At 49.9% G+C, this 17,401-nt stretch overlaps 1 protein-coding gene across 1 annotated transcript; it reads left to right on the forward strand.

Annotated features, from left to right (window-relative positions):
- The first annotated feature begins 292 nt into the window (after nt 1-292).
- ALAS1 (5'-aminolevulinate synthase 1) lies at nt 293-15,006 on the forward strand. Its single transcript, XM_084751669.1, has 11 exons — nt 293-426; nt 1,222-1,441; nt 4,832-5,065; nt 6,168-6,317; nt 6,670-6,892; nt 9,081-9,265; nt 9,841-10,020; nt 10,498-10,662; nt 11,993-12,261; nt 12,977-13,139; nt 14,716-15,006. The coding sequence occupies exons 2-11, from the start codon at nt 1,243-1,245 to the stop codon at nt 14,874-14,876; spliced, it is 1,929 nt and encodes a 642-aa protein (XP_084607795.1). The 5' UTR covers nt 293-426; nt 1,222-1,242; the 3' UTR covers nt 14,877-15,006.
- Nucleotides 15,007-17,401: the final 2,395 nt, after the last annotated feature.

Here is a 17,401-nt window from a genome sequence, read left to right on the forward strand (position 1 = left end):
TTCTAGCAGGTAGGTTCCCGGGTGGTTGGTTTACGCCCTGCACCCGGGGGGTTGGGGGAGGGGCCGACACATGGTTCTGACGCTAAGGGCTTTTCAGGGAAAGTGACAGAGGGCCGAAAGGAAGGGGTTCAAAGAGGAATTTGCTCGTCCACCGCCTTGCCCTCCTGGGTTCGGCAGCCTAGGCCAGAGACACAGTCCCACCAACTTGGAGCCGAGCCCACACAGAGGGACCGGCAATCCTGGCCCGCCGACTCCGGCGCGCGTGCGCGCGTCAGGCCGCACCCACGGCGCATGCGCAGCGGTCACTCCGGCTCTATATTAGGGCCACAGCGGTCGCGGCCTGAGGCTGCTCGTGGACAAGGGCACTGGTTCGTTTAACGTCCTCCGCTCGAGTGCCCACCGCCGCTTCGTCGAGAGCCCGCGCAGGTGAGGGCCGCGCTTGGTGGTCACGGGAGCTGGGCGCGCCTCGCCACCGCGGCCACAAGCCCCATCCCCCTCCAGCCCCCACCTTGGCTCTGAGTCCATCCTCCACTCTTTACCGCTTGGGCTACCTCCGACTCCTCCATTCCGTCCCTTTCTGACATTGGGCATTTGACAGGCGGCTCCAGAATCTCCCTCGTACCCTTTTCTTTCTCGTGCTTCTGACCCTAGAGAAGCTATGACTCACTGCCGACCCCCTTCCACCAGCCTAACTCTCTGGGCTGTCTCGCCCTGCTCCTGTCAGCCCTGCCTTTAACCCTTCTTTCTGCCCCCTTTCTCAGTTTTAGCTCTAGGGGCATGACCTTGGCTCGGGGGACTCAGGGCTAGCCTAGACTCTTCCCCCTTCCTCGAGTTGTTAGGATTCCAAGGAGTTCTCCCAACCTGGATAGGTGACAGTGGCTCCTCGGCTAGCCTCACTGTTGCCCCTGGGTGTGGGCTAAGGTGTCCCACCTACACAGAGCGCCCTCTGAGGAGCCAGCCTCAGGCTTCCCGCACCTGTTCTGCCTTGTCCTTCGTTCCTTCCACACCCTTAGTTATTAATCGTCCCCATTTGCTCTGATGAGTTGCTCTGCAGGGGGCTTTTCTGTAGAGGTGGAGAATTAAGAAGTTGGTGACCTGGGTAGTGTGTGGCTACCAGCCCTTTACTGAGTTCCAATGTCCATGCTGTCCTTAAGTTTTTGTTTTGAGTGAGGTGTGTATGTGGGCCTCCCTTGACATCAGCCATCATGGATTCTTCCACAGGATCCAGCACACTTTGCAGACATGGAGACTGTCGTTCGAAGATGCCCATTCTTATCTCGAGTCCCTCAGGCCTTTCTACAGAAGGCAGGAAAATCCCTGTTGTTCTATGCTCAAAACTGCCCCAAGATGATGGAAGTTGGGGCCAAGCCAGCCCCTCGGACCATGTCCACTTCAGCAGTACACTGCCAGCAGATCAAAGAAACCCCTCCAGCCAATGAGAGTAAGTAATATTAACAGCGAAGAACTCCCCCTTGGTGGTGAAGGCCGCTCTGAAGAAGGACTTACTCTGTCAGTGTATGGGGAAGGGGGTCGGGGGTTCATCTTGTGTAACTGCCCTTCTGACTCCTGAGTTAGGAGCCTCTAATGCTCCTGGCTTTAAAACTGAACGGTGCCGGTTTCTGGATTGCACGTCAGATCTGCTGGGCTCTAGCGTTTCCTCGTTGTCTGGTACAAGTGCTCACTTGCGACCTTTTCCTCAGTAAAGATTTGGCCTTTGGCTTGTAAAGGGATACTTTTAAAAATCTGTTCAGAGCCGGGCGTGGTGGCGCACACCTTTAATCCCAGCACTCGGGAGGCAGAGGCAGGCGGATTGCTGTGAGTTCGAGGCCAGCCTGGTCTACAGAGCGAGTCCAGGACAGCCAAGGCTACACAGAGAAACCCTGTCTCAAAAGACCAAAAAAAAAAAAAAATCTGTTCAGTATTTTGAGTCAGGGTCTCTCTTTGTATCCTCGGCAAGCCTAGAGTTCACTGTGTAGTCTGGGCTGGCCATAAAGTCATGACCCCACTTCTGCCTCCCAAGTGCTGATATTACAGGCCTGAGCTACCGCTGCCATTTTAGGTCTTGTTTATTTTATTTTATTATTATTTTTTTTTTTTTGAGACAGACTGTCCTGGACTTGCTTTTGTAGACCAGGCTGGCCTCAAATGGACAGAGATCTACCTGCCTCTGCCTCCTGAGTGCTGGGATTAAAGGCATGTGCTACTACGTCTGCTGGGGGGTGGTGGACTCCTTTAATCCCAGCACTTGGGAGACAAAGACAAGCGGATCTTTGTGAGTTTGAAGCCAGCCTGGTCTACAGAGTTAGCTACAGGACAGCCAAAGTTACATAGAGAAACCCTGTCTTGAAAAGAAAAAACAAAGAGAAAAAGGTATGTGTCAGCATTTGGGAGTCAGAGGCAGGTGGATCTCTGAGTTTGAGGTCAGCCTGGTCTACAGAGTGAGTTCCAGGACAGCCAGAGCTGTTACATAAAGAAACCCTGTCTCAAACAAACAAAAAGCTGGGCGTGGTGGTACATGCCTTTAATCCCAGCAATGGGGAGGCAGATCGTTGTTAGTTTGAGGCCAGCCTGGTCTACAAAGGGAGTCCAGGACAGCCTAGGCTACACAGAGAAACTTTGTCTCAAAACAAAACAAAACGTGTAAGAGTGACACATGCATGCCTGGTGCCCCAGGGCAGGAAGAGGGAAATGGAGTTGCAGGTGATGGTGAGCTGCCTTCTCAGTGCTGGAAATGGAATCTGAGTCCTCTGGGTGAACAACAAGTGCTCTTAACCAATAAACCATCTCTTCAGCCCCAGTTGTTGGGTTTTGTTTTGTTTTGTTTTGTTTTGTTTTGTTTCTCCTACCATTTTAGCTTCCCCCCACCCCCATCAGTATCTCATATTACAGCTAAGATTGCCCTTCAGCTTGTGGCAATCCTCCTGCCTCAGCCTTTTAAGTGCTAGAATCGTAAGCATGCACCACTACATCGCCCGTCTTAATCATTTAAGTGGATGATTCAGCAGTATTGCATACATTTGTGTTATATGTCACCAACACCATCCGACTCCAGAACTTTCTTCACTAACCTTCGTACTCCTTCCCCCAGCACCTGGCAACCACCACTCTGCTGTCTGTCTTTTTTGGCTTCGGCTGTAGTTGCTTTACATAAGTAAGGCATGATGTTTGTTAGTGATTGCCAATGCATGGAGCCATCTCATACAGATAAGCTTTTTTATTGGGTTGGCTGGTTTTTGAGACAGGGTTTCTCTGTGTGGTCTTGGCTGTCCTGTAAACCAGGCTGGCCTCACAGAGATGCACCTGCCTCTGCTTCCCTGAGTGCTGGGATTAAAGGCGTGGAATACCACACCCACTATACAGATAAGTTGTTTTGGGTTTTTTTGTTTTTGTTTTAAAGATTTATACAGTGTTCTGCCTACATGTAATGCGTGCACACCAGAAGAGGGCACCAGATCTCATTATGATGGTTTTGAGCCATCATGTGGTTGCTGGGATTTGAACTCATGACCTTAGGAAGAGCAGACAGTGTTCTTAACCTCTGAGCCATCTCTCCAGCCCTAAAGATAAGTTTTAATGAACAGAGCAGAGCTGGTCTTCACCAAGTTCTGCCAGGAGAGGGCCTTTTCAGAGTCTACTTAATCCTGGTGAACATTTCAGCTTCCAGGCTTCTCTTCAGTGTAAGCCTGTAGGAAAGGAATGTTTGTTCTGTAAGTAGGCAGGACTTAGTCTTCGAAAGACTTCCTGTCAGGAGCTAATTGTCTTTTCTCAGAATGTCCATAGCAGCCATGCTTTGAGTTAGAATGCTTCTTTTCCTCCCGTTGTCTAGACTTTCCATGACAGATCTGCATTACTTGTAAAATTAAGTTAATTTGAAAATAACATTTTTTGGAGTCAGGGTTCAAGACAGAGTTTCTCTGTGTAGCCTTGGCTGTCCTGGACTCACTTTGTAGACCCAGAGTACCATTTCTTGACTTCCTTTTATAGAACATGTTATGGAAACTGTATTGAGACACCTTATCCAAGTTGTAGAAAGAGCAGCCCGTGACTCACAGGAGTATTCCAAAATGATGAAGGAAGACATTTCTAGAAGGAATGTGAACATTGCTTAAAAGGCCGAGGAGTGCCTGGAGCTTAGAACACAGATCCAGCCGGCTAGAGCCTTTGATGAGCTTAGATGAGAAGGCAGGTGAGCTGTGTGAAGGTAGCTGCCTGCCTCTTCGCCACACAAACTAATGGTCTGAGGACAATTTAAAGATCTAAGTGATAGCCTGCTTTCTCCCCCACCTACGCAGAAGTATTTTTAGAACTGGCTGAGTTTTATTAGGAATCTGTTTAGAAAATAAGAAGAGCAAATAACTTTGTGACTACTCCCAGTTGCCTTGGAGAGCATTACTTCCCTGACCTATGATGAGTGTCCATGGGGTAGACAGTGATCCATGTCAAGAGCTTTTGGGGCTAAGCGCACATATAAACCCAGCATTTAGGAGGCTGAGGCAGGAGGATGGCCAAGTCAAGCATCATGGGCTACATAACAAGACTCTGTCTTAAACAAATGAAAAAAGAATGTTGGGTTGTCTGAAAATATAAAATAGTGCTCTTGATTTATAAGGAGAACTCTTGTGGGTTTGAGAGGTAACTGGGATGGGCAAATAAACCTTTCAAAGGACCACTGTTACGGGGGCGCCGGTGAGAGTGGTGGCGGCAGAGTTTAGCAAGGGTGTGGCTAGAGCTAGAACAAGCATAAAGTTTGAGGTGATAAGGGAAGGGTTTGACTTGCTTATGCACGCCACGAGCAGGTCTCATGCCTCATTCTTTCCATTTCCTTCCTCAGAAGAGAAAACTGCCAAAGCTGCAGTCCAGCAGGCTCCTGATGAGTCCCAGATGGCACAGGCTCCAGATAGTACACAGCTCCCGTCTGGACACCCGTCACCTGCGACAAGCCAGGGCTCTGGGAGCAAGTGCCCTTTCCTGGCTGCACAGCTGAGCCAGACAGGCAGCAGTGTCTTCCGCAAGGCCAGTCTGGAGCTTCAGGAGGATGTGCAGGAAATGCATGCCGTGAGGAAAGGTAACAGCAACTCCAGCCAGTGGAAAGAGTGAGGTGGTTCACGGGGCTCCTGAGACCCTCCAGTTTCCATGGGAGCTGTTAGTAGGTCGGCATAGTGATAGCGTGAGTACCTTCCTCTTTCAGGGCCAGAGAGGAAGGAAAGCCCTCAAGCTATACAGCCCAGACCATATTGCAAAATGTGGGGCTTGCTTTGTGGTGAGGGTGTAGGAGGGAGCCAGCTTCCCAGCATGCTCACTTTCTGGAAATAACCTGTAGTCTTGAACAGATAGCAGCATTAGTGTTTCTCTTGAGTCCTGCCTACCCTTCAGCAGAGTAGAAAGTAGAACTCTGGTATTGCTGCAGCAAGTGCTGGCCTAGGCTCCCAGCTGGTGTGTCCTGCTGATGGCCACGCAGCGACAACCCTAACCCCATCTGAGCTCCCAACAGCCCCTAAGGGCTTCAGCATGCTGAGAAATTTGTTGTTGTTGTTTTTGAGACAGGGTTTCCCTTGTAGTCCTGGCTGTCCTGGAATTCTCTTTGTAGACCAGGCTGGCCTTGAACTGACAGAGATCCACCTGCCTCTGCCTCCCGAGTGCTGGGATTACCACTGCTCGCCACCATGCCGAGCATTTTCATGAAATAGGCAATAAGCTATGGTTTGGTTTGGTTTTGCTTTGAGACGGGGTCTCACCCTGTAGCACAGTCTGGCCTCAGATTTACAGAGATCTGCCTGGCTCTGCCTCCTTAGTGCTAGAACTAAAGCCATGCACCAACACACCCAGACAATAAGCTAATTTTGGGGAAAAAATGATTTTAATGCATGGATGTTTTGCCTGCATGTGTATCTGGGCACTGAAGTGTGCCTGGTGTCCAAGGAGGCCAGAAGTGGGCATCCGGTCTCCTGAAACTGTAGTTAATGGACAGCTGTGGCTGCCGTATGAATGCTGAGAATTGAACCCCGGTTCTCCAGGAGGGCAGCCAGTGCTCTTAGCCGATGAACTATCTCCTGCCTTGCGCCTCTTCCCCCCATAAGCTGTTTTTGGCAGTCTGCTTGGAAGGTGTTGTGGACTAAGAGAGAAAGGCCCATCCATCCACCCTCCGTGCTTCTTATCACTTCTGTTAGAGGTTGCCCAAAGCCCAGTGGCCCCCGGCGTGGTCAGTGTGAAAACTGACGGACAGGATCAGAGCCGGCTGCTGAAGAACTTCCAGGACATCATACGACAGCAGCGGCCAGAAAGAGTGTCTCATCTTCTTCAGGATAACTTGCCAAAATGTGAGTCTTGTTGTTTATGAGTTATCTGTATGTCAGATGAAATGTGAGGTGTATGGTGAGGCGGTAGTTGAAGCCCACTGCCCTTGCTTGAGTACTCTTGGGCTCAGTGGCCATGCGTGCTGCTGGTCATTCGCCTTCCATCTTCATTACCTGTCGCCTATGCCCTGGACAGCATGCCAAATACTTGCCAAGCGCAGTCTTGTTTACCCATCACAGTCTAGGGCATCATTCTAGTCCTGGATGTAGTGACATTAAATGGCCAAGCTGAGATTTGAACCCAGGTTCGTCCCTCCCAAAAAGCCAGATATGCATCTTAAAAAACTGTACCATCTTCTGTTTGTTTCCATTCTAGCTGTTTCCACTTTTCAATATGATCATTTCTTTGAGAAGAAAATTGATGAGAAGAAAAATGACCATACCTACCGAGTGTTTAAAACTGTGAACCGGAGAGCACAGACCTTCCCCATGGCGGATGATTACACAGACTCCCTCATCACCAAAAAGCAGGTGTCAGTCTGGTGCAGCAATGACTACCTGGGCATGAGTCGCCACCCACGAGTATGTGGAGCTGTCATGTAAGTAGCTGTCAGTTTTCAGATACCACTGTCATTATTTGGCAAGATATAGATGCTTTATATCGCTGGACTTTTGATGGGAGAATATTTGATCACTGAAAAGGTGCCATAGTGATAAACTACTGTTCTTCATAGAGCCTACTCTCTCCCTCAACCTTTACAGGAGTTCTGGGCTTGAACTCAGGTTACCAGGCTTTCCCTGCTGAACCATTTCACTGGCATGGTATTCTTAGCCTTTGAAAATCTCTACTGATGATGTCTGGGGCAGAGAGTACCTCAAAACACAAAGATGAAAAGGCTATAGAGGAAAGACCTAATGCTGTCCTATGAGTTCACACCCACCCTACCCCACCCCATGGACTCACATAACACACACGAATACACAGTAAACACACACACACACACAAACACTTTGGGGCTGGGGTTGTAGCTTAGGCATATCTACAAATCGCTGCCTTTTGTAGAGAAACTCTAATGTATAGACGGTGGAGGGGCTATTTCAGTAGGACATGTTTAAAAGGATTAAGGTCCCATCTTTGTCATTCAGGAGGACCACCATGGCTTGAGAGAGCAAGAGGCTTGCTAAAGAGAGTCATGCTTGAGATTAGGCAGTAGTGTGATGTCTCCTAGTGCTGTGGAGCTGCTTGGCAGCCTTCCAGAGTGTGCTTTCTCTCATTCTCAGAAAAAAGAAACCTTAGTGACTGTTAAATAAACACTGTTGTTGTTGTTGTTGTTGTTGTTTTTTGTTTTGTTTTGTTTTGTTTTGTTTTGGTTTTTCGAGACAGGGTTTCTCTGTGAAGCCTTGACTGTCCTGGACTCACTTTGTAGACCAGGTTGGCCTTGAACTCACATCGATCCACCTGCCTCTGCCTCCCAAGTGCTGGGATTAAAGGCGTGCGCCACCACGCCCGGCTGTTGTTGTTGTTGTTGTTGTTTTTCTGCCACAAGTGTGCCTGGTGCCTGTGTTGGGTCCTCTGGAAGAGCAGCTCTTAACCACTTAGCCGTTGCCATTGCTCCAACCCTAAACACTCACTCTTTTTTTTTTTCTTCGAGACAGGGTTCCTGGCTGTCCTGGATTCAGTGTGTAGACCAGGCTGGCCTCAAACTCATGAAGATCCACCTGCCTCTGCCTCCCAAAGGCTGGGATTTATAGGCGTGTGCCACCACGCCCGGTTCTTAAATGCCTTCTTAACAATTCTTTTTAAGATTTATGAAGCCAGGCATGGTGGTGTACACCTTTAATCCCAGCACTCGGGAGGCAGAGGCAGGTGGATCGCTGTGAGTTCGAGGCCAGCCTGGTCTACAAAGAAAGTCCAGGACAGCCAAGGCTACACAGAGAGACCCTGTCTCGAAAACCAAAACAAAGCAAAAGATTCGTGGCCCTGGGTTTCACAAGGAGAAAGATGCTAGGTGAGATCAACACACTTTTCATTCTCCTGGGTTTTTAAAACAATAAAAAATAAACTGGGCATAGTGGTGCAAGCCTTTACTCCCAGCACTGGAGAAGCAGATGTAGGTGGATCTCTGTGAGTTCGAGGCCAGCCTGGTCTGCATAGTGAGTTTCAGGACAGCCAAGGGCTATATAATGAGACCCTGTTTCTTTCTTTCTTTTTTTCTTTTTTCTTTTTTTTGAGACAGGGTCTCTCTGTCCTGGACTCACTTTGTAGACCAGGCTGGCCTCGAACTCACGATCCTCTGCTGGGATTAAAGGTGTGTGTCACCACGCCTGGCAAGACCCTGTTTCAAAAACAATAAACAAAGAACCATGAGTTTTCTTGCTTACTCGAGGCATGGTCAGTTGTTGTTTGTGGGGTTTTTGTGCTAGGATTACAGGCACGTACTCTGTGATGCTTGTTCATGCAGTACTAGGGACTGATCTCAGAGCTTTGTGTATTCTAAGCAAGCACTTGACCTGCTGAGCTACATCCCCCGTCCCAAAGTGTGCGTGTGTGAGTGTGTGTATTGTGTATTCATGTGTGTTATGTACTTGTGAGTGTTGGGTGAGGTGGGTATGTGCTTGGAGGACTGAGGTCAGCATTAGTTCTTTCCTCCATAGCCTTCCCATCTTTGTTTTTGGAGACATGCTCTGCCGCAGTGCTGGGGTTGTAGGAATGTAAGTCTTCTGGGTTTTTAAGTGAGTTCTGGAGACCTGGACCTGGAATATTGGTATTTTCCTTATTTTTAACAGGGAGACTGTGAAACAGCATGGTGCTGGAGCCGGTGGAACTAGGAATATTTCTGGAACGAGTAAGTTCCATGTGGAACTGGAGCAGGCGCTGGCTGACCTCCATGGCAAGGATGCAGCTCTCTTGTTTTCCTCCTGCTTTGTGGCCAACGACTCTACTCTGTTCACCCTGGCTAAGATGATGCCAGGTAAGGGAGCACTCTGAGGCTTCTGCGTAATAAGAATATTTGCTACAAAGAAGGCCCATTCCTGTTGAGCCTGACAGCCCTGAGTCAAAGCACTGTGGTGTTGGTGAGCTCTGGCAGGGCACGATCAGTGGAGACACAGGAGGTCCTGTCCTGAGCTCCTGACGCAAGCGTCCTTCATAGTCTCAGAAGTTCCTTTAGCAAAACCCTTCATTGCATTTTAAAGAAAGTTTTTGGGCTCACAGGCATGTGACATTGTGGCTTTGAAGAGTGTTCTCATGGCCTTTGTCTTTTGTGTTTCCTTGATGCTGGCATGGAAGCCAAGGCATCAGCTCATGGGACTCTGAGGCTTTGCGGCTGAGCTTCATCCTAGCGGCCGTGGGCTGTCTCTGCCTTAGCCTCTTCCTAGAGGTGAAGCAGTCGCTAATTGCTGCATCGGGGCTTTGGGTTTTTGAGCCCACGGTGTTTTTGTATTGGGCATTTTTGAGGTATTAGCAGCAGGAAAAGGTCTGTTGCACCTGTCCAGAATATATTTGTCTTGATGCCTCTGCCACTAAGTAACACTTTCCTCATGTCAGGCTGTGAAATTTACTCGGATTCTGGGAACCATGCCTCCATGATCCAAGGGATTCGCAACAGTCGAGTGCCAAAATATATCTTCCGCCACAATGACGTCAACCATCTCAGGGAGCTGCTGCAAAGGTCTGACCCCTCGGTGCCCAAGATCGTAGCATTTGAAACCGTTCATTCGATGGATGGTAAGTCTATGCAGAGACTAACCTGGAGCCTGAGATAGAGAGCTGGGCTCTAACTGTTTAAAGAGTCCGGCGGGCATGTCACTGGTGGTCAGGCTTCTGCCCAGCTGTGTATGAGGTTCTTACCCAGCTCTGAAGCAAACAAAAATGTCATGTTTCTGGTTTTGCATTTTTACTCTGCCGGAATTCTGTAATTGAGAGACTTTATGTGGATGGGGTAGCTGGGTCTTCTGCTCTGGCTGTTGCTAGGCTGTATGACCTCAAGGCAGACAGGAACTGGGGGAGAAGTTCATTTTCTCTCCAGTACTAAAAGTGACCCCTTAGAATGGACTGTATTTTGAGGCCAGCCTCGTCTACAAAGCGAGTCCAGGACAGCCAAGGCGACACAGAGAAACCCTGTCTCGAAAAACCAAAAAGAATAGACTGTACTTTGCTTTGGCTCTAAGCACTACTACTGACATTTTCCTTGGCTTTCGTCAGGAGCAGTATGCCCACTGGAAGAGCTGTGTGATGTGGCCCATGAATTTGGAGCCATCACGTTTGTGGATGAGGTCCATGCAGTGGGGCTGTATGGGGCTCGAGGTGGCGGGATTGGTGATCGGGATGGAGTCATGCCAAAAATGGACATCATTTCTGGGACCCTCGGTAAGTATGCTTTGTAAGTCCTGTCCTTGTACACTGAACTTTGGGTACATAGCAAGATCAGTGACTGCTGCTCTGACTGGCACCTGTGTGGTAAATGAAAGGCCTGGCTTGTTTCTTTTTGGAGTAAATTTTGTTTTCCTGAGACAGGGTCTCAGTCTGTAGCCCAGGCTGGCCTTGTTTCAGTTCTCAGTGCTGAGTAGGCAGGTGTGTGCCGCCACTTCATCTTTAGTGGGTGTTTTCATCCCCGTGAATGCTAGACCAGCTTCGCAGGATCCCTGGGGACATGGAGGCTCACAGACTCCCACAGCTAAATATGGCAGAAATTACATTTTTTGTCAATTGAGCTCATTCCTGCCATACATGTGTGTGACAGAAGCCTTCACTCTGCTGCTGAATCCAAAAGGAGAGAGAACCCCAGTGCTTTTCTAACAGGCCCTGGGAAGTGCCATTGCCCCAGCGGGCCCGGCTTGTTCCTCTCCTGCCTGGCACCCTGAAGCCTGGCCTTCAGCCCTGGCTGCGTAGCTCACTGGGTGTGCAGTGACCTTCTCATGCCTGTTTTTGTTGGTTTGTTTGTTTTGTTTTTACCACCCCCCCCACATCAATATGATAGAAATAGCAATAGGATCTATATCTGAATTCCTGTTGAGAAGGTAAATGAGTTGTTTATAGATCATTACTATAGACATTGCTTTTTGTCTGTGAGAATGAATCATTAAGAGGTTATAGAAATTTAATTCCCCCCCCCCAACATCGAGTAATTGATAAGGCACTGAGATGCCTATATAGCAGTTAGCTGAATGCCAAGCTAAAGCCTACACTTGGTCAAGGATCATCAGGCAAAACCCAGCATCCCCCAGCCCTGGCAATGGGGTGAGAGGTCTGGCTCCTGAAGTCCCAGAGATGGCAGGGGGAAAGCCACCTATTCAAGTGCCAAATTCCAGTTTGTGATAGAGGTTTGTTGGAGGTCTAGTACATTGAGCCAGGTGCAGTAATTTTCCACTATAGGAGTTTAAACCTACCTAATCCTCTTGTGGTCAGCAAAAATGTTCCCTTTGGAATGAGGGGTAAGGCTCCTGAGAACGCTTCTGGTGTCCTTAATCCTGAAACCTGAGATACAGATTACACAAGGGCCTTGACCAGAGCTGAAACACAAGCCCTAACAGGTTCTGAGTGTTTGTATTTACCCAGCAAATGCTAATTGTCGAGAGGTCCAGTTTGCCTGAGTAGCAAGGATGGCCTCAGAACTGCAGCAAAGTCAGTGCCTGGAGGCTGCGGGTGTCGCTCATGTGTCACGTTGCCTTTGCCGGCCTAACAGAGCTCCTCCTCCCAGGTAAAGCGTTCGGCTGTGTTGGAGGGTACATAGCCAGCACGAGATTGCTGATCGACACTGTCCGGTCCTATGCCGCTGGCTTTATCTTCACCACCTCCCTGCCGCCCATGCTGCTGGCTGGAGCCCTGGAATCTGTGCGGATCCTGAAGAGCAGTGAGGGGCGTGCCCTTCGACGCCAGCACCAGCGCAATGTCAAGCTGATGAGGCAGATGCTAATGGACGCTGGCCTCCCGGTCATCCACTGTCCCAGTCACATCATCCCTGTGCGGGTAATGGCCTGTTTGTCATTGGCCCTTGGGAACCTGTGCCTCCACACATGATAGGCCAGTGCTCTGGTTCTGCCTTCCTGAAGTTGGGCTTGGGCAGGGTGATTGCGGAGCTGGAACTGGTGCTGGGACTGCAGCCAGCGGCCCTCTGCCATGTCTCTGTCTTCCGCTGCCTGGGCTGCCCTCACAATAAGAATGAAGTCTTTGAACCCAGGAGGCTGAAGCACAACTTCCTTCCCCAGAGCACTGACCTTAGCAGGGTAAACAAGAACGTGTGTCTGGAAAACTCTAGAAGCCTTAGCATGGGCAGCTGTGAAGTGGGACTTTGCACTTCGTAAATTTCAAAGTAGATCTTGCCCTCCCCTTACAAATCCTATCTCTGATGATGTCACAGTTAATATAAGAAAACAGCTAGTATAGCCAGAGCTGGCAGGACCTCCCGAGAGCAAGGATGTGGGATGGGGGAAAGTACCTCCTTGACCGCGCACGGCCTGGGAGGACAGCCATGTGACATTCCATTCCAGTGCATCCGTCCACCCTGCAAGAGCTCCCTTAAAGTGCAGGGGGCAGGCAGCATTTCCCATTTCCCCCAGGCTTGCACACTCAGCTGTAGTCTGGCCCGGAGCCTGAGCCTCATCCTTGCACACTGTGTTCTTGACTGTCTCTGCCAAATTAGCATGTCTTATTCTGACCCTACTTTTGCTGTGGTGGAACTTAGGTCGCCGATGCCGCTAAAAACACAGAGATCTGTGATGAGTTGATGACGAGGCATAATATCTACGTCCAGGCCATCAATTACCCAACGGTGCCTCGTGGGGAGGAGCTCCTGCGGATTGCCCCCACCCCACACCACACCCCACAGATGATGAACTTCTTCTTGGGTGAGTCAAGGAAGGCCGAGCGGGGACTCTCTACCTCACTTCAACTGCAACCTGGAGAGCCCGCTCACAGCTCCTGCAAAGTTCTTGGGGTGTTTACCCTCATGCATTCAGCCGCGAATTGGTTTCTCTTGTTCCAAGTGGCTAACTGTGCCCTCAGATGCCACATAACAAAACTCTAAAATTAGACAGCAGTGACTCACTTTAAGAGTGTGCACACACACCCATTTGGAAGCTTGCAGGGAGCCTTATGCCCTTGTGTCCTCTCTCGTCCCTGCATGCCTGTTTGCAGCCGTTCAGGGACTGGAGGCCTCTGACGGCACAAGTCTGGCCTGGTCTCTGGAATCTGCCTCACATTTCCTTGCACTGCTCTTCCCTCCCTGACATACGGCCCTGGAAGCAACTTGTTCTGGTGCCTCTGTACTGTTCCCCACAACCCCTGATGTCCATTCTGAAGGCAGAGACTGGGGGGCTTTTAGATGTAGGTTGTCATTGCCACAGATGAACTTTGCCCTTTGGGCCCTCCCAAGCTGTCGTAACTTCCAAAGACAGACTTTTTGTTCAGGATGCTCAGGGTATTTTGTTTGGTTTTGGTGCTGGGGTTGAACTTGAGGTCCTGGCACACGGTGTGGGCACTCCCCCCTTGAGCAACCACCCGCCCCCCAGATACTCAGGTTAGTGTTGATACTGCAGAGCTTGCTGAATCTGGCTTGTGAAGTAAGACCCAATTCTTAGAACAGTGTCATTGAGATTAATTGGCATCCCATAAAGATTTACCCTTTTAAAATACAGAATTAAAAGGGCTTTAGATACATTCGTGGCACTGAGAAGCCATCACATCCGCTTCCGGGACAGTTCCATCACTAAGAATGAAGCTACACTCACTAGCATTCACTTCCCTTCTACCTAGTCCACCCACCTGTGGCTGCTCTTACTTCCTGGACAGTTAGTGGCGGCGGGGGGGGGGGGGGGGGGGGGGGAGGGAGGGGACGACCGTGTGAACGATACAGAATCACTCACTACTGCTTATTTTATTTCCTCACTTTTTTTTAAAAGACAGACTCAGCCAGGCGTGGTGGCGCACGCCTTTAATCCCAGCACTCGGGAGGCAGAGGCAGGCGGATCGCTGTGAGTTCAAGGCCAGCCTAGACTACAAAGCCTTTAATCCCAGCACTTGAGAGGCAGAGGCAGGTGGATCACTGTGAGTTCCAGGCCAGCCTGGTCTACAGAGTGAGTCCAGGACAGCCAAGGCTACACAGAAAAACCCTGTCTCAAAAAACCAAAAAATAAAAATAAAAAGAGATCTGGTTGTGTCTGTAGCCCAGGCTGGCCCAGAGTTCAGGTTCCCCCTTTGCCCTCCTGAGTGCCAGCTCTGTTCTTTTTGTCACCACACAATTGTCTGTGTGTCTTGGCCTCATTTCACCCTACATTGGTGGATGGGCAGTTGGGTTGCCTCCACTGTGGAAGTCTTAGGAGTGATGCCGCTGGGAGCCTTCAGGTGGAGGTTTTGTGTGGACATATGCTCTGATTCTCCTGGGCAGAAGCTTCTGTGATATTCAAGAACTGTCTCTCCCCACAGAGAAGCTACTGGTCACATGGAAGCGAGTCGGGCTGGACCTGAGGCCACATTCGTCAGCTGAATGCAACTTCTGCAGGAGGCCCTTGCATTTTGAAGTGATGAGTGAGCGAGAGAAAGCCTACTTCTCGGGCATGAGCAAGATGGTGTCTGCCCAGGCCTGACCTTGACCTCAATTATTCACCTAACCCTAGGCCATTACCATATCCAAAAATTAGCCAGAATTGTCTTTATATGTGAAATAAATTATATATTAAATATTAAACTATAGTAAAATTATAGTCCTGAAATAAATTCTAGTGTGTTAGGTGTTTCTGCTGTTGACCACTGAATGAAGAGCTCACTGTCGTGTGGTCTGCATTGTGGCTGTACAAGCTGTAGCCTGCAGGCCTTCTGCTGTGCTTGAACCTGACCAGTGTGGCAGACCCAGCCGGCACCCCAGGAACTGCAGGCAGGGGTAACATCTGCTGCTGGTTTCCCCTTAAACTTCCTGCCTCAGACCCAGAAGGGACAGTCAAGGTGCCCACAGTCCTGTACAGCTCTGTCTCTACTGCTTTCTCTCAACCTCACACTGCCCACTGAAAGTCAAGCCTGAAGGAGGGTTGTGCAGCCTGCCAGCTCATGTCCTCTGCCTTTGTGTTTGGGTCCTGTTCTTCTTGTGCATTCTGAAGACACCCCTTGTCTTCAGAATGTGACACACCTCCCTCTGCTGACCCTCTCTCCCACACAGCAGGCATGTCCTGTCTGAACAAGCAAGCTGTCCCCCAGGCTTTCAGCTGGTCAGCCTGGCACCTCTGTTCCCTGTGGAGGTTGCTTTTTTGTTTTTGTTTTTGTTTTGGTTTTGGTTTTGGTTTTGGTTTTTTGAAACAGAGTTTCTCTGTGTAACCTTGGCTGCCCTGGACTCACTTTGTAGACCAGGCTGGCCTCAAACTCACAGAGATTCCCCCTGCCTCTGCCTCCCGAGGCTAGGATTAAAGGTGTGCGCCACCACGCCTAGCCTGGAGGTTGCTTTTTGCTTGCCACCTTTTGCCTGTCTTACCAAACGCAGCCGCTGGCTCTGCTGCCTCTCGTTAGATCCTTCAGTAGTGTGAGCAGTTGGCCTTGGGCTTTTTACAGCTTTCCCATCCAAGTCTAAGCTGTGCCAGTCACGGCTCAGTGTTCCTCCTGAGCTGGGTGCTTCTGTGGATGTTGGTGTTCTTGCTTCCCTTCCCTCAGTGCCTCACAGTCTCCCTGAGGTTGCCCGGGTGCAGGGGGTGTAGAAAGCACCCTGTCCCCACCACCCCACCCTCCATTCTGCACCGGGTCCTCTCACCATTGGCTCAGGTTATCCGGCTTCTCATCTGCAGTCAGCTCTGTGTTCTCTTATGTAATAGCAGAAAGCACATTTCAGGCCAGGCCTCTGCTGCCCTCACCTGCCTTTGCCTCCTCCACGCCAACAACAGCAGAGAGGCCTTCCAGCGCCACAGAGAGTGGTGTATGGAACTTGCTTGGTAGAGTACTTTCCTAGTACACACAAAGCCCTGAATCTGGTTAGCAGCATCTCATAAACCAGGCATCACCAGTGTCACACTCCTGTAGCCCCAACACTGACGACATAGAGACAGAACAAGTTCAAACCCAGCCTGTTTCAAAGAAAAGACACAGGGCCGGGCGTGGTGGCGCACGCCTTTAATCCCAGCACTCGGGAGGCAGAGGCAGGCGGATCGCTTGAGAGTCCAGGACAGCCAAAGGCTACACAGAGAAACCCTGTCTCAAAAAACCAAAAAAAAAAAAAAAAAAAAAGAAAGAAAGAAAGAAAGAAAAAAGAAAAGAAAAGACACAAACACCTTGTCTCTCTCATACAGAAACCTCTTGACTCAGGAACTGCAGTGGGAGTTCCCTCATGCACAGCTAGTGGGCTCCTGGTGAACACCCGTTAGTCATTCCACACCTTGCTTGGTCACTCTGCTTTGTAGCCCGGCTTCACTCTGTGCCCAGGCTCTCTCTGCTTCTAGGCCTTTCTCTGCCTGAACTTTCCTGCTTTGTGTCATGGCATAGCCACTCTTGATACAAGACAACGTTTTCATGCTGTGGTGGCGTGAAAGTGCTTGGAGGCAAAGGCAGGAAGATCTCTGGGAGTTCCAGGCCAGTCTGAACTACAGAATAAGTTCCAGAGCTGGGCAGTGGTGAGGTGCACATTTTTAATCCCAGCACTTGGGAGGCAGAGGCAGGTGGATCTCCGTGAGTTTGAGGCCACCTGGACTACAATGTGAGTTCTAGGTCAGAGCTGTTACACAGAGCAACCCTGTCTTGATAAACAAAAACAAACAAACAAACAAATAGAGTTCCAGGCCAGCCAGAACTACATAGAAAAACTGTCTCAACAAAAATTTTGTTTTCCTGAGGACACCTCCCCAGGGACGCTAACCTAGGCATCTGCTCTGTTGCTAAAATACCTTCCCTTGGAAAAATGTAAACATCCAGCCCCTCCTCCTACAGTCCTGAGGACAATCTGGGGAAAACAATGACTTCATCAGGCTTCCTTGCAGAGCAGTAAATGAGAGTTGATCGCTGGGAATGTGAGTGACAGCACAGCCACACTGGGAGGTCTACACCCAGCTAGGATGATGGCTCCCCTAGGCCTCTGAAGGTGGAGTGCCCTCCCCTCCTCCCTCCTCCCTGTATCCCAGATGCCCCAGCCACGTGCTGT

The sequence above is a fragment of the Acomys minous genome, assembly GCF_964271855.1.
Source record: "Acomys minous genome assembly, chromosome: 13".
NCBI classification, from domain to species: Eukaryota; Metazoa; Chordata; class Mammalia; order Rodentia; family Muridae; genus Acomys; species Acomys minous.